Source organism: Hippoglossus hippoglossus, chromosome 14 (genome assembly GCF_009819705.1).
Source record: "Hippoglossus hippoglossus isolate fHipHip1 chromosome 14, fHipHip1.pri, whole genome shotgun sequence".
Lineage (NCBI taxonomy): Eukaryota > Metazoa > Chordata > Actinopteri > Pleuronectiformes > Pleuronectidae > Hippoglossus > Hippoglossus hippoglossus.
This window is the reverse complement of record NC_047164.1, coordinates 14,432,070-14,449,809: the sequence shown is the minus strand read 5'-3', so window position 1 is coordinate 14,449,809 and position 17,740 is coordinate 14,432,070. Positions and strand designations below refer to the sequence as shown.

At 42.0% G+C, this 17,740-nt stretch overlaps 1 protein-coding gene across 2 annotated transcripts; it reads left to right on the top strand.

The window, feature by feature from the left end:
* Positions 1 to 178: 178 nt before the first annotated feature.
* abcg4a (ATP-binding cassette, sub-family G (WHITE), member 4a) lies at positions 179 to 15,893 on the top strand. 2 transcript variants are annotated; one of them, XR_004616082.1, is made up of 16 exons: positions 179 to 344; positions 2,955 to 3,192; positions 7,796 to 7,913; positions 8,037 to 8,169; positions 8,252 to 8,302; positions 8,998 to 9,143; positions 9,247 to 9,370; positions 9,600 to 9,714; positions 9,794 to 9,927; positions 11,031 to 11,129; positions 11,232 to 11,400; positions 11,483 to 11,583; positions 11,659 to 11,817; positions 11,907 to 12,025; positions 12,124 to 14,881; positions 14,928 to 15,893. XR_004616082.1 is itself a non-coding variant. In XM_034606882.1 (15 exons), exons 2-15 carry the CDS (start codon positions 2,964 to 2,966, stop codon positions 12,347 to 12,349), a joined length of 1,923 nt encoding a protein of 640 aa, XP_034462773.1. In that variant the 5' UTR covers positions 179 to 344; positions 2,955 to 2,963; the 3' UTR covers positions 12,350 to 15,893. The 2 variants fall into 2 exon arrangements, 1 of the variants encoding a protein (XP_034462773.1); XM_034606882.1 differs by having other exon boundaries at positions 12,124 to 15,893.
* Positions 15,894 to 17,740: the final 1,847 nt, after the last annotated feature.

The window sequence follows — 17,740 nt, the reverse complement described above, 5'->3', positions numbered from 1 at the left end:
ATAGTTTGAGGCCGGACATGGTTTTAATCTCATGAGTTGCTGTAGCTGTGCTGGATGCGGGATGATGTGCGCCGCACCCCGGGAGAGATACTAGACAATTGGAGGAACACTGCACGGGCCTTGAACGCATCATAACCGATCCGGATTTTTTTTATTTAATTTCATTTGTTGTGGTTCCTGTGAGCATCTTGTTGTCTGTGGCTGACTGGGACTGTGTTTTGGTTTCGGAGGAGGGGGACCTCCTAAATGTGGAGGGACTGCGTCTGAGAGGATCTGTTGCTCACACCCAGAGAGGAGAGCCAGGGCTGAGCTGCTCACCTTCTCATCTCTACACACAATAATAATAAGTATGTGAATGCATGTGCATGTGCGTGTGCGTGTGTGTTTGCAATGCAACACAAACACTGTAGAATACTGACACAGATGCTGTAAAGATGCCATTGGGAGAGGCTCATTTGTGAGTCATCCGCCTCAGAAACTCCTTCTTTGTCCATTTTCAGTATTTTAGATTGTGTTTTTTGTATTTTCTCAGGCTATAGATGGAGTGTCGTGCTTTCATCCTCATCAGTTTGTTGTTAACAGGTGCTTTTTGAAGAGCCAGGGGCCTCCTCCATCGGCGCAGAGCCCGGAGTCCACACACACACCACTGCAAAGCCTGTACATTTAATAACCATATTTCATCCCTTCAGCACACTTTTACTAGGGCTCTGTGTGTGTGTGTGTGTGTGTGTGTGTGTGTAGCGTGTGTGCATGCTCACGTGTCCTGGCTTTGGGGCCGCACATGACAAATCATGGAGAGGCCTTCATTTTCTGACTGAGAGACCATTAAAGTCAGCAGAGCTTATGCAGGCTGGTAATGGAAATACACTAATGGCAGTATGATCAATACAAGCCATGGTCAGTTGTCTTCACTTGGTCCTCTTCACAGGAGAATATTCTGTTGCACATAGTACAGGTCATAGTGCCTACAAGACTGAGTGAGGCATTGCATGGCAGCAGAAATGTTTGTATACAGTGATTACATGATTCACAAGGAGTGTAATTCAACCACGTTTTGCTGATAGGGATTTTTATTCTCAGTGTGATCTCTCAGATTGGTGGTTGTGTCATATTTGTCCGTTTCTGATACAGTGTCACAAGATTATCTTTTACGAGGATAAATAATTACAGCTTTGATAAAGGTGGATGAGTCGTAAATATAAACAAAAAGCTTCAGTAATTCATTTCTGATGTTAACATTTTTTTCCATCACCACAATCTGTTTATTCTCTAATATTGATTTTAATGCTTATTCCAGGTCTGCATGTACATAAACATACTCACACCACTGACTTTTGTATAAAAAGAAATGATCAAATTACAGTTTTCCACATTAGTCTGAATCAGTTTGAGAATATTCTGTTGCACATAGTACAGGTCATAGTACAAAAAAAAAAAGAATTCTGATTCTGATGTTCTTATAAGTAAAAAAAAAAAACTGTATTAGTCCTCAAACACGTTTTTATAATAATGCTCCCAAGAGTTTAAATGCAGCAGAGATATTTTCTCTAGTGTACATTTAAACCATTATATTTTGCATTAAATACAGGGGCAGGTCCAGGGGTGAATTTTGATTGGCCCCAGAAATGTCCCTGTCCTGTCAGTAGTCTTTTTTCCTTTTGAATAAACTAGTAATTTACTAACAATAGTTTTTTTTTTGGTACACAATGTGCTTGAACAAGGCTTTGCTCAAAGTTATAGAGCTAAAAATAAACAAGAAATGACTTCCATTTGCACCTTTGGACTAAATCAGGAATTGTGCATGGATGTTGGACATCCATTATAATTGGGCCCTCTGGGTAAATTGTGGCCCCTGATTTAGAAAAGTCCTAGACCCACAACTGTTGAATTTGACTGTAGACATTTAACTTGTAATTGCATGGGATTTATTCATACCTAAAGTACTGATCTAAACTTTTAATAAGTAATTACTGCAGTATTTTGTGTTAAATATTTACCTGCACAAAATGATATCTTCAGTATATACAGAAGCAATGTGGGGTTTCAGTCTCAGATAACCTGAAAGCTAATGGATCAGCAGGCACTATATGGTTTAACAACCACTTCAGACAGGCCGTCTTATCGGGGGAGGAAATTTATGTGAATCAGCAGTATAAGTGTGCTGCAGGACTGAAACCAGACCCTGGCTCCTCACACTCTGGATCTCATTCCCCTCAAGTAGCCAGTCCATAGAATAAAAGGTAATCAGATCATGTGCAGCGCCTTGTTTTTAACATGATGCCTGCAGTCGTCCTAAAATCATTCCTGCAACAGATGCTCTGTGTCCGCACATCTGGTTTAGTGAACACCAGGGAAACATTCAACCAATCAGTCACATGCTGATCTTGTTAACTTGGTCAGTTAATTTCACATCAACTTGGTTACTGTAGTGTCTGTCGGGATTTGTGTCAATGAATTTGTTACTTTTACACCTTTTAATATTGTGTATGACTTACAGTGCTTTTGTTGTACCTGTACTTTACACCAAGAATCTTCTCTGTTGACAGAGCGCTCTTATAATAAATTCATCTATTCAAGTATGGACAACTGAGGCTCATTGAGTTTATTCTATTATTCACTACTGAGAATTAGAAAATTCAGCCTCTTTAATCAGACACCTCTGCAGAATATCTTCATCAATTCTTATTTAATAAAATCCTAAAGCCCTTGACATGTGTCAGCCACACTCTTTAACTATTCTGTATGTTTATATCAAAAGAAATGTAACACATCACATTGTGTTGATGCAATGGAAGTTTGATTGATTTTTCAAATGAAAAAGTGTGTGAAACTGTAGGAATATGAGACCGGATTGATGGAGAGCAATGAAACATCCTCTTGTGAAGCAGAGGAGAGAGGAGGTGAACTTAAAAAAACAAGTTTTAAATCTGACATGTGTGTTTCTCCCCATGCAGCCTTTCACGATGGCCGAGAAGACGCAGGAGACGGGCTCGGTCAGCATTCCCATGGAGGAGACCAAAGTTCACACCGGAGCACCTCAGGAGGCGCCGCTGCTCATCCACCTGAAGAAAGTGGAGAACCACATCACCGAGGCCCAGCGCTTCTCCCACCTCCCACGTCGCTCTGCTGTGGACCTGGAGTTCAATGAGCTCTCCTACACCATCCGAGAGGGTCCCTGGTGGAGGAGGAGAGGTACTGAACGCTCACTTCACTATAGTAACCATGATGGATGAGCAGGAAAGCAGCGCCCATGACGATCAATAAGCTGAGAGCAGGAATTTCAAAGGAAGGCATTTAAAAGCCTTTGTGAGAAAAATATTTGTCTTAGTGTTGAACTCTTTATCTTGACCGGCTCTATTGTTCTGACACATGTAGCCCAGCCCAGTCCTCACACACACACACACACACACACACACACACACACTGAGTCCCCGCATGTTGTATAGCAGCCAGTGTTCCTATAAGCTCTGCTTCGCTCAGCAGAGTTTAGACATAGTAAATAATTTACACTTGCAGGTTGGCAGGCTGCTCGCCTTTCTTTTCCCTGTGCTGTCTGACAGTAGGCGGTGGCAGCGAGTCAGGCCCACGATTGATCCCGCTCATGAAATATGGACGGCATTTAAACTCACCGGCCTTGTCAATGACGAGTCTCCAACCTTTGGCCATTTAGCTGTTCGTCGACCACACCACCCTCTGTGAACTGTTGTGCTCTTGTTGTGCTCTGTGTATTCAGCAGGGTGGGTATGTGTGTGTATGTGTGTGTGTGTGTGTGTGTGTGTGTGTGTTCGGTGGGGGGGGGACGACTTCATAGGAATTCTTTATTGACATTCGCCACATGTTATTCTTAGGAGAGGCCCTGTTTGATGCATTGCAGGTTGTCTTGTGTTATTTTCAGCCTTGTGTAATATTGATGTGCATTATGAAAGCCTGGCACAGGAGTGTTTGTTGTTCCACTCAATGTATGGAGAGCATTAATGGCTGGGAAGAGGAGCAGTGGGGGAATCTCATGCAGGGGGACGCTTGATTTGACACCGATACTTTTCTTTAGTCATCCCATTAAAGATCGTCTCCTCGAGGTGCTTGCCATCGGGCTGATGATGTGTGAGCAGGAAGTGTCTCAGCTTTTATTAATTAAATGGTTCCTTTCATAAAGAGGCTGGCTTTCCATTTTACTCTTAGAATCTCCTGCCTTGCACATCCTGCTCCTGCCTTTCTAAATACGTTCCATTATCTATTGATGGTGCGGGGAGGCTGGAACCACCCTGGAGGAGATCGCTAGTCCACCACAGGGCCAACATACAGAGACAAACAACCATTCACACCAGTTATAGAGTCTCCAACGTGCATCTCCACACAGAAAGACCCATGGATTCAAACCAGGAACCTACTTGCTATGAGGCATCAGTGCTAACCACCACATCACCATGGTACCTCCGTACTCACATAAAATAACAAGCCATACCTTTAGCTTTACTATTAGTGTGTTGCCTCATATCTGACATAAGCTGTAGATCATTCTGAGGGACTTTTTGTCCAAGCTCAGCTCAGAGCTGATTCTTTGCACTTCCTGTTTCCCGCCCGATCAAAGCAACAAACAGGTTTAATCCCTGAGACTGTTGTTCTGCTTTGATTATTTCTCCTGGAAAAAAACATTACTTTATGTTCTGTTGAGTTGTACAGTTTTATATGTAATCGTGCGAGAGGGTTGGAAGGAAAGACGAGAAAGAGGATGACGTGTAGCACAAACCCTGAGCCTTAAACCCATGATGTCACCTTTAATTGAATGTGTTTTTGTCTTTGAGTCATGAGACACGCTGCTTATGAGTCATTTTTAAAAAGAAACGAGGGGGTCCATGTTTGATTCCACTCTTATCCATAAATTGCCACAGTGTGAATGTAAGACTTGTTTCTTTTTATTGTAAAAGGGCTCAGGAAGGTCAGCTGCTGCACAGGCTGCCCTCCGTCTGAGTTTGTTATTGCAGGCTCCTCTCGGCGAGGGCATCCATTTATCCCTGTTAGGATGAAGCTGCTGCGAGCTTGTTTCATGTTGAGGGTATTCTCCTCCCGAGGGAGACGACTGGTGAAACACTAACCCGGCAATGAGAGGGGGAGGGCAGGAGGGGAGGGAGGGAGAGCAGGGAAATGTTTACATGCCTTCAGGTGACTACAGATCTGCATTTTGTTTATTTACCGCCATTGCGTCTCGGCCACTGGGTCTATTATTTGAGTTGGTTAGGGAGAGAATTCGAGTGATCATTTTACAGAGATAAAATCACAGCTTACACTTGGCTTGCTTCTTGCTAAGTATAACATACCGGTTTTCTTAAAGGCATCAAAGATAAAATGTTTGTTGATTCTCTGTAGAGGACATTTGAATTTGACACAGCAACACGAGAGAGGAGCAGCGCAGGAAGAAAATGCAGCAAAAATTAAGAATGGCAACAGGATCTAGAATCAAATAGATAATAAACTAGAAATGTACGGCTGTTCTATGAATGTTTTGTGATTGTGCAATTTGTCAAAATTCTTTGTAATATGCAATATATAATATGTGAAAGCAATCTTTTTTTTTATTAGTTTTCAGTCTTAGACTGTGGGTGAAATTTATGACTGGGATGCAAATCCATGTAATCCCTGTATTGCAGAACAATTTTGAAAATTTACTATTCGCTTTCACCAGATTTGAAAAGATACTCCACACACGTAGCTCACAGTGATGTGTAGCAGTCTTGTATTTGCCTTTTTATTGATCATGTTATGTTGTGGACAGTGTGTCAGGCCAAGGGTAAAACTGAATTCAAAGTAATGCATTAGCCGTATGTATTTATCCTATGACGAATGGCAGCAGTTTATGCAGAGCCTGAGTATGTTCTCAATTTAACGGCCTCATGTGAGAGGGATAGACCACAGTAAAATGATCAAGGACATCAATCAGATTTTACTGCTTAATTTTGTTCATTTCAATTCTTCCTTTTTTATTTTCTGCTCACACAATTTCTCAGGTTAGACCGAATAAAACAGGTCGTCCTGGTTTATGGCAATATTATAATTCCATATTCCATTAGGCAAGTGATGACCCCCACATCAACCGTGACTCATAACAATTTGTCCAACACTTAACTTTGAGATCACCTGTGAGATCAGGCTCTCTGGAATCGACTGTCACATGCAGTTAAACGTGTGTGTGCACTCTGCGGCGCCCATGAGACCGGGTGATCAGGATGTAGCGGCAGTCTCGCACAGATGAGACCATTGCTATGCACGACCTACAGCACTGGGTTAGACCATCAGTATGCACCTCATGCCAGAGCAGGGCTGCTTCACTGACATCATGCCGCTCTGCTGTCTGGGTGGAGCTGTCTGATGTAAAAACACTGCCAGGGAGGAAGGAGCACTGCCATGAGGCTACCTTGCTCATAGAGTTTGAGTTTTGGGGGCTGGGAGCTCTGCTGAGATCCTAATTATACAGCTGGAGACAGGGAGAAATGTCTCTGAAGGGATATGTGGTATAAACATGGTGACAATAAGGCAGGATACATAACCAGAGCCTTTTTGAACATTCCATATGTGGAAGGGTTCGGAATCTACGTCAGTTCTAAACCTGTTGTTTCACCATTTCTGCTCAGCGTCAAGAGCCGCAGTGGTTAGGAAATGCATCAGGAGCAAAAACTAAGCCATCTGCATTAGCAGGCTACACCACAAACATGTTTTTAACTGCTGCAGAGAAGTTATACCTGTGGTTTTTCTGCTGGCGCCACAGAGGGCATCATGAATCCCCCTCTAATGCTATTTCCTTTTTTTCTGAATTATAATTTTTCCATTACAAAACAGTTCAGCTGCACACCTGACACCCAGCTCTCTTTAAATGCTGTGAAATAGTCTTCACATCCACTTTACCTTGAATTCTCTTACATTGAACTTCCTTACATTTTCTCACTAGCAAGTGAGAGACAACACTAAAGCTTCATAACAGTATAGGAGACCTTGAAGTGAGTATTAAAGTTGCTCAATAAGACATATTTCCCCAGACACTGATAACAGCTTGTCTTTAGCTCCCGTTTCCAGCATTCCTTGTATTTTAATACAGTGGCTGCACAGTCAGTGTAATCTGCTAATTAGGATGATGGTCATGTGTGACAACACGTGTGTCTGACGTTTTATGATTGACAGCATTGATACCTTTTCCCCTGAGAGCTCCTGATAGTCAGATTTACTCGTTTGTGTCTTCCCTCCTGCTGAAGTGAACCTAGACTTGAACTATCCATTTAGAATCTGTAAACTGAGATCAGTTCATTACACTGCTGTTCACTGTTCCTGGTTCATGTTGTCACAGTGAGGAGGATATACAGATATATAGAGAGCAGATGGCCCATGGCTGTGAAATCACCACAGGGTAAAGGACAAATGTAATTGCATCCCTCAATATTTGACCTATATTCAATCATTGACCTGAATCTTATTTTTAACCACTTATTTGTCAGATAAGCAACAGTCAAGTTAGCGTTATGCTTAGTTCTGCTTATAGGCTATTTCTCCCTTATTATAATGTTTTTCTGCTGTTGTTTAATGTTTTAGTTTATTTTATGCAGTCAGTAAAAATGCAATATTACTGTTGTTACATACTGTGATTTGTGAATGTTCAAAATACACTATCAGTCGTGTCTGTTTTTCCAACTTATCCTAATGTATGGCATACAAATATCCACGTAAAGTTAATATATCTAAGATGATTGTGAAGAACTAATTCAGAACAATTACAACAGTATAAGTAACTGAGCATCTTCTTCTCACTCAGGTTACAAAGCCCTCCTCAAGTGTCTGTCTGGAAGATTCAGGAGCAAAGAGCTGATTGGCATCATGGGGCCGTCCGGAGCCGGGAAATCCACTCTGATGAATATTCTGGCAGGGTACAGGTGAGATCCCTAACCAGATTATTTGCTCTCACGTATTCTTTTTTTTCACGAGATGATACTTTAGATTTGATTTAGTGCTTGGAAATTGATGGCAGTATAATTTTGTTTTCTGTTTGGAAACAGGGAGACGGGCATGAAGGGTAAGATCATGGTGAATGGACGCCCGAGGGACCTGAGGACCTTCAGGAAGATGTCGTGCTACATCATGCAGGATGACATGCTGCTGCCACACCTCACTACCAGGGAGGCCATGATGGTGAGGTCATTAGAAAGAAACAAAGACACTCCCAGAATCTCATTTAATCCTACCATTCAGAAATAATGTGTTTGTCTTTCAGGTGTCTGCCAATCTGAAACTGAACGAGAGCATGCAGGTCAAAACAGAACTTGTAAGTTTGAAACTATTGTTTCCATTGCATTGTACATATATAATGTTTCAAATTAATGAGAAAGATCCTTTTATGATGATATTATTTTACAGGATTTTTACATTAATATGTTGACATGCCTTGAAAATGACACATATCCATGTGGAGGAAGTCATGTGACATCAATAGCCTGGAATATTACAGATAACCAAATGCTACAACTTCACATGAGAGCATGTAATAGTTTGATGTACAGAAGTAGGCAAAACAACACAAAAGTTTTAAAACACAAAAGCATACAGAGGCTTGAGCCCTCCTGCAGCAGCCACAGATACAGTTCCACCCTGGCCCTTATACTGCTTATATCTCCCCCCATTCTCTGTCTCCCCATTTCACGCTTGCACTGTCCCGTCAATAAAGACAAAATTACCCCAAAATATCTTAATTTAATTTGATAAAAGTTTACTTTACCTGATCCAAATTATTCCACTTGCAGCCATGATGAAAGCAAATAGGAAAAGATCGAACACAGTATGACATCTACCATCTTGCCTGCTGCCGGGTCTTTCTGAATAACATCACAGCATTCGCCCACTATTGCAGTATACACTTCAAACATACCATGATAGCATATTGTTTCCACATTGCCCACTTCTGGTGTTGTATACTGTATGTGTGTTATCGTGTATTGACTTTCATCTGTGTGTGTGTCTGAGGTGGATGAGATCCTGACTGCTCTGGGTCTTCAGGAGTGCGCTCAGACACGCACCAACGCTCTCTCAGGGGGTCAGTGTAAAAGACTGGCCATCGCCCTCGAGCTGGTCAACAATCCTCCAGTCATGTTCTTTGATGAGCCCACCAGGTGAGATACCACACATCTGAATCTGTGTAAACCCAACATAGATCTGGACTAAATAGTTTATATATGTATATATATTTATATATCATCTTGTATCCTGTCCCAGTGGTCTGGACAGCTCGTCCTGCTTCCAGGTCGTTTCCCTCATGAAGTCTCTGGCTCTGGGAGGACGGACAATCATCTGCACTATTCATCAGCCCAGTGCCAAGCTCTTTGAGATGTTTGATAAGGTAACTTGAGTGCTCATAGTGCCGGACACGTCTGGCCCTCCATTAGCTGCCGCTCAGGCCAGGACGTGAAAGCTGGCATGATTAATTTTATCCAGCTGACAAGCAGCGCAGAAGTCGATATCCAGGCCTGTTGTTTTGTCAGGTATTCATACATTATTCAGGGAGTCAGTGTATTGGAAACTATGTTGGATGCCCTGTAACCGTGTTCCTCCTCCTCCTCCTCCACCAGCTCTACATCCTCAGTCAGGGTCAATGCATATACAAGGGCACGGTCCCTTACCTCATCCCTTATCTGAAGAACCTGGGCCTCCATTGCCCCACGTATCACAATCCAGCTGATTTCAGTGAGTCCATCCTCTCCCTGTGAGTGTGAGTGTGAGTTTGTGCGAGTGTGCTTGTTCTTACTGTCCTCTCTGTTCGCAGTCATTGAGGTGGCGTCAGGGGAGTATGGAGACCTGAATCCAGTGCTGTTCGAGGCCGTCCAGGGTGGACTGTGTTCCGAGGAGGGGAAGAAGAACTCCAAAAGCGATCCGTCCTGTCCCTCGCAGTGTCCCGCTGTAAGTGACACGAGCCCCCCCACCGAGCACCACACCATCATGTCACCAACAAAAACCTTTACTGATCTCAAAAAATTGTTTGATGTCAGGATATTGCAGAAGGTTTTCTCAGTTCCCTTTAATGGTAGCTGAAGAATCAACAGCATACATTTAAAAAATGATGGAACGATATCTCAAATCTACATCGGCAAAATCCAATGCAGAAATTATAAATGTTCGCCTCAAACTGTTGGTGGTGTCCATTTTGATCAAACGTGGCCCCCTGTGATACTTATTTAAATCTCAAACATAACGGACAATAAAAGATACAAAAATGTAAAAAATCTGACAAAAAATGTCTTCCCCTCTGTTGTGCTCTGCTCTCAGTCTCTCTCAGCTTCCTCTCACTCTTACTTCTCACTTAGCCTCATGTGCTTCTTTTGATAAGATAATCAGCAAAATGTCAAAACTGTAAATGCAAACCACCAAGAGCACTTTATGATACAGTTACTTATATAGTGTACTGTGCACTGTGCAGCTTGGGCCTTACATTTTACCAGTTTATTGATTTTGCAATTTCCAACCTCTTTAGACTCATTTGCATCAAGTATTTTTTCCCACACATAAGGATAATTTTCTGCTCTTGTTTACTGCGTCTTTCTTCATATTCATTGTTGGCCATTGCCTGCTACCTTTATCTTCTTTTATCTTGTGGTGTAATATGTAAACATTTTTACTGTAGATCTGAACCAAAGTGACACTGTGCTTAAACTTCTCAGCTTCTAGTTTAAATATCTGCCATTGTTCATCACCACCCGTGTTTCCAGTTTTTGTGCTAAGATAAGCTAACGTCTGCTGTCTGTATGTAACAGACAAACATGAGAAGTGAACAGTGTTGTCGGGGACATTTTGAGTCACTTCCTCCTGGGACTGATTCTGTACCTGGTGCACAAATGACACATTTCTTGCATGGCATACGAAACAGACATTTACACGTTATATGAAAATATCTAATCTAATAATTTATGACTATTTGCCTTCCTCCACTGTTAGAACAAACATTTATTTTGGAGAATGATTAGGGGATGATTCCTTATCTATTTCTCGCTGTCTTTAATCCACAGGAAACAGGAACTCTTGAGAAACGCAGCTTTGCCACCAGTACATTCACACAGTTCTGCATCCTCTTCAAAAGAACCTTCATCACAATATGCAGAGACACGGTGAAATAACTTTTCTGTTAAACTTTGACAGGAAAAACAAGGTGAGGTTGAATCTTGACCTTGTTTTTTATGTTGTGTGTTTTTGTTTTTCTCTTTTTCAAGGTGCTGACCCACCTCAGGGTCATGTCCCATCTTGCTGTTGGAGTGCTGATTGGTTTGCTTTATCTCAAAATTGGAAATGACGCCAGCAAGGTCTTCAACAACACCGGTTTCCTCTTTTTCTCAATGCTGTTCCTCATGTTCGCCGCCCTGATGCCCACTGTCCTAACCTGTAAGATGCTGCGTCTCTACCACTGATTTGTGTTTTGTGTGGTTTAAGTGAAAAATATTTGAACGCTGCTTCTACTCCACAGTTCCTATGGAAATGTCTGTGTTTTTGAGGGAACATCTCAACTACTGGTACAGCCTGAAGGCCTATTACCTTGCCAAAACTATGGCAGACATACCGTTCCAGGTAATGTTCTGTAATTTATTACTCCACGGTTTAAAAGTGTGACGACTATAAATTAATGACACTCCTCCTTCACAGGTTATTTGTCCAATCCTTTACTGCAGTATTGTGTACTGGATGACAGAACAGCCACCTGAGGCAAGTCGCTACCTACTTTTCATGGCCTTGTCTACATCCACAGCCCTGGTAGCGCAGTCCCTGGGTCTCCTTATAGGGGCTGCATCAACATCTCTGCAGGTTGGTGCCGCTGCGTATCATAAGTATCTTTTTACAAGATATTTCACCGAGGGATATACTGAGGAAAATACTGCTTATTTGTTCCACAGGTGGCAACTTTTGTGGGTCCAGTCACAGCCATACCTGTCCTCCTCTTCTCGGGCTTCTTTGTCAATTTTGACACCATTCCCAAATACCTACAGTGGAGCTCTTATGTCTCCTATGTCAGGTACTGTCAGATTTCTGAGAGTTTAACCACTAGTTTTAGGCATCTTAAGGCTTTCAAATGATTCTCTTTCAATCGGTTCATGTGGTTCTGTCTCTTAGGTACGGCTTTGAAGGGGTGATACTCTCCATCTACGGGATGAACCGGTCAGAGCTGGAGTGTCCGGTCTCTGTGTGCAAGTTCCAAAAGCCAGAGGAGGTCCTGCAGCTGCTGGACGTGGAGGACGCAAAGCTCTACGTGGACTTCATGGTGCTTGGGGTTTTCTTCGTGGTCCTCAGATTGGCCACTTACCTGGTCCTGCGTTACAAAGTCAAGTCGGAGCGTTAAGACATCCAGAGGCGACCGCTGGTGGATTCGGACACTCGTGACATATCCCGGCAGTGTGAGATAGTAAGAAAACGCGTAGTCTGTCTTTCACTGTCTCTACTTCACACACATGTACAAAAGACGTACACAAATCCAGCATGTGCAGTCATCCAAAAGCTGCTCTGCGTCATTACCCAAACTGTACACTACAATTACATCTTTCATTAAGGCTTGAAATACAACAAAAAGGAAAGTTTAGACTGTGACGAATGGTGTTCTGCCCCCTGCCCATTGCTAGCTGTCCTCCAGGTAATAGTATTTCTCAGATCACCATTACCTTCCCGCAATATTGTGTATTTCCACCGTACATAAACAGAATGCTCAGCAAAGTAGCAGAAAGCATGTTTCATTGAACTGAGAAATGCAGATTTATACTTGTTCGGCCAAACCAGGAAAGTGCCATGTGAATAATGAAGTGTCCAGTGACATGTAGCCTCTCAACCCAATGCCTGAGGAGGAAATCCAAGGCGAACGTCAGAATCCTGTTAGTTGATACTCAATTGGAAAACACCCATGAAGACATCTGAGGAACAAGATTTTAAAAATCAGGAGAAGAGGTAACGGCGCCAGGAAACTTCAGATTGGCTTCTCTCTCGCCTGGAGGATCGTCTTATTAGTCATCATCACCAAGACTGTGAACACGGTGGCTTTTCTTGACGGAATACAACCCTATAACAAACTGACTGCCGGTGGGACTTTCCACTCTTTCCCTCTCCAGTGTGATCATTTTCACGAGCCTTCTGCCCTGATATTGTCAACGGTATGTTCAGATGGGGATGAAATGTCCAGCAGTGTAACTGATCTGGAAACACCCTGGGACCAGGCCTACGAGTCCTTACTTGCTCCTTGTTATAACACGTGGGTTTCTCCCACAACATACAGTGAAGCGGGAGCAAAATGTGAAAGCAAGCGTGACTGCCGTCTCCAGCCTGACGCAGACGTCTTTCTCAATCATACTGCTTACACAGAGAGCATGGTGTTTTAGGGTGAAACGCAATAGCCTGTTCTAGAAAAAAGAAAAAAAATGTGATGTTTGACTAATCGGTGTTGCTCTTCTGACACAAATCTTTGAACTGCTCGTTTCCACTCGTCAGATTCTTCAGCTGCCGCCTCCAGCTGAGCTGCGATGGGAAGTATCCCTTTTTTCTCTCCTTCTCTTCCTCTCTGCTTTGCTGATGTCTGACAAGATGTGTGTTGTCCAAAAACAATGCCAGATAGTTGAACTGCTGGCTGGGCAGTTTTTGTGCCTCTGAGCTAGAATGATTTGAGTTTCCTCTGCTTCATTGTTTGCATATACACCTTATGTCAGCATACTGTACATGCTGTCTCTTTCTCTCACACACACACACACGTATACACATGCACGCACACACACATACGCACACACACACACACGCACGCACGCACGCACACACACACACACACACACACACACACACACACACACACACACACACACACACACACACACACACACACACACACACACACCCTTGTAATGTTTAGAAGCCTGCCTTTGTCACAGGGCAATGCAAAATTTTCCAATAGACTTGCTATGAAATATTTCTTACTCAAACTATGCTACTTAGTAATCCTTATTATAATGCATAAAATTATGTGAGCATATAATCAATGATTGTACAGTGAATATGTCATGCTGTAAACAAATGTACATTTGCACTTTTCAATGTATGTTTAATTCTTTTTTTTATTTATTTGGATTCGATTTCCTTTTTATATCTATCTATGTGACGAGTGCTGCTTGAAAGTATAATGGGAAAAACAGCAACTGAATGTTGCATGATCACTTTAGGAATGAAGTTCATGAAATATTAAATTTCAGAGAATAGCATACTGAGTTTTATTCCATCATCCAAATGTATGTACCCTGCGGTGTTCGAGGAGACGCAAATCCTCTGCTTTCTGATGAACATTTTTAGAATCTCTGGAATTAAGTGTGCATCACTGGTGTAGATTAAAAAAAGAGAAAAAATCACGAGTTGTGGAAGTAAAGTAGAAGTAGGTGAAACATGACAGATGGAAGAATAAACAACCAAATGTATGGTTATGTAGCCGATGAGACTGGTGGTAGGGAGCAGCTGGGTCAGAGAGAAATCCCTGATCTGCCTCAGTGTGGTGGCAGCAGGCGACGATCTGCATCAAGAGGCGGCTGCAGCAGCTGAGGCTCGGATTCTGTCATTAATAGCAATAGTCAACATTGTGAAATTGAATTGTTACATGTATACCTCCCACTGCTGTGGCATTAGATGTGTATATGTTTTATAGCGACAACTTGATTTGAGTCATTTTGTTCCTATACCTGTTTTATTATGTGCAATAACCATCCAAAGTTTAACTCTGTGAGACCAACTTCATGAAGAGAAATGTGATTCTGCAATCTGAACTTTTTCATCTTTGTCTTTGTTGCTTCAGTTAAGTTAAATTTGGTGGACATGCTGACAACATAATGATTTGACAAGCGGGGTGAGAGCAGTCTAACAATAGCTGGAGGTGCTATAGATGGGAGCTGAAGTTAAAGCCACTGGGCAGACGCTGCCACTTCATTATCAGAACCTGTCAAAATAATTGGTTCTCGAGTCAGTGCAGGAAACTTTGTAGCACGGGGGGAAATGTTGCATAAAGTCAGTTTTAACAGCCAAAACAGCAGATATGTGTTTAAACCTTCCTCAAATTATATCAAAATCCATGAGCTCGTAGGGGACCTGCAGCAATGACTTTGTAAAACAAAAAAAGGAATCTAGAAAAGAGACAGCTCCAAGCCAGAAACAAAGCAGGGATAATTAGCAAGTGCTGAAGTAATTAAACAGTCTGGGAGAGTCTCTGCCTCAGGTCTCGAGGCCTGTGGTACCAAAGAAGAAAACAAATCATCCTTCCTCTACTGCAAGATTTGAACTTGAGTGGGTGCATGTCTCTGTGAGATTATGTCACAGTGTTCTCATTAATTTTCGGACCAAAGAGAGATCTCTGAAAATGCATCCACACTGTTTGTAGGGGACCTTCCTGATTTCTGGATTTCTGATCCTCTTAAAACTGTTTGTGTCTATTGAGATGTGTTTTCCAGACACTGACAGACCCCATTAAGCTCCAGATACTAAATAATTGCATCTTAATATAAAGTAATCCTGTGTAAATGAGTGATCAGGGAGGTGTATGTGCTGGATGCAGCTGATGAGCCTATTCACTTTCTTGGACGCTTTTATTCATCATGCCACTATTTCGCCTGCTCGTCATAATAAGCCACTGGATTGTAGTGCACTCATTGCATGGTGAATAATAATATGCAGGCGATCCTGACAGAAAACTGATTGAAAAGTTAATATTGCAATGGAAGGCTGTTTAACACATGTTATTTTTGTTTATTTTTTGTCAGATATAATTTGTTTAACATTTTCATTTTAATTTTTGGTTTCTCAACTGAAAAAATGCAAATTCTGTGTAATGAATGCTGTTCCAAGGATTATAATAAAGATTATTTATAACCTTTGCCCCTGATTGGTGAGATGATTGGCTAAAACACTGACAATTGCTAGTTCACATTATTTACTCTATACTCTATTACTCTATTATATATATTTCTTTATTAGCGATCAGATATCTAACACAGGGGACGGTAAGTAAACTGAAAACTTTTTTCATATTTTCCAGTCCAAAGGGTTTCAACGGTTATAGATGTGGTTGCTTTAAAGGGGACATTGTATGCCCATTTTACCACAAGTTGATATGGTTCCTTGGGGTCTTAATGAAATGTCTGTAACATACTTTGGTCAAAATACCACAAGGATCATTTAAAACAGCACCCTTTTTACCCTGTCTAAAACAGCCCTCCACAGAGTGACCTGTTTTGAGTGCCTGTTCCTTTAAATGCTAATGAGCCAGCTCCCCCCTCCCCCCTCTCCCCCCATGATTTTAAACGATATCAATTACATATTTTATAATATAAATTATCAAATAAGCATCCCATACTTTGTATTCCCCTTCTGTTGTCCTGGAGTTTTAATTTTCCCAATCACATAATTAAATGTCCCCCTCTGCCCATCCACTACAAGCACACAAGCAGACAGACAGAGAGAGAAAGAGAGGGGTGGGGGGGGGCTATGAAGACCATCATTTACCCCCGAACCCCGACATTCAACGGGTACAACAACAAGCGGAGAAAGCAGAATCGCGGGCTGACCTTATATATACAGTCTGTGGGGCTGACCAGCGGAGAAATGCGCGTCCCGTGTGAACAGCCAGGCGGCTGCGCGCTTGGGAACGGCGCTGCGCTGCCTCGCAGCCTTGCTGCGTCCGGTGTAAACCCGGCGTAACGAGTGTGGGGGGACGGGGGGGATTAGGTGGGGGGTGGGCCAAGGCCATGTAGGGAGACTTCCAGTGCCTTGTTACGACACAATTACCAGGAAGCTCATTCGAGTCACTCAAGCATGACGTTTCTGACTTAGAGGAACATAACAAAACGCGCGAGTGTTTTTTTTCCACCGTTTTTGGGTTGGTAGACATGCCAGATACCCACATTAACGTGTAGAAGCACTAACAAAGTGGAATTTGCATGCTATGTCCCCTTTAAATGTATTTCATGCATAACAAATTTGTGTTCACTTTTCATGTATATTTACCACGAGACACTGATTTTAGCTTTTAAGTCACATCAGAGGCATTTTAACAAAAGCTAATTATAACTTGGCTACCGTTTCATGTCACGATTCAGGTAGGTTTGAACAGCTTTTTCAGGCTATATTACTGTGGACAAATTGTTAAAAGGAAATCTACCAGTAAATATCATAAATAACCAGAAACATATGACTTCCACACTTTTTTACACATTTTACAACAAGAAGACACCTTTGTCCTGGTGACTGTGTGAGCAGTAGTTGAAGACAAACACACTGCAGCATGATGACAGTGATTTAAGAGAGGTTATTAAAGATGTAGATTCACTGACTTAATCACATGTCTGTACTCAACTAGAATGGGTCAGGTTAAGAAACTAAATTTTAGACTTACGTCTTAAGTGACTTGAGTTACATCATAGTAGGTGAGTAAAAAACTAATAATGAAAACAAATTTATTTTAAATGATTATGTATTTACTAACAGATCTTCTTGCAGTCTTCATAGTTGTTGTTGAGGCTCAGATCCCATGTTATCAAACTAATATTGAATTCTCCATTTAAAGAAACACTTTTGTTGCACTTAACCCAGACAGCATGCTCTCTCTCTCTCTCTCTCTCTCTCTCTCTCTCTCTCTCTCTCTCTCTCTCTCTCTCTCTCTCTCTCTCTCTCTCTCTCTCTCTCTCTCTCTCTCTCTCAGGTCGTGTTTGAATTTATCAAACAA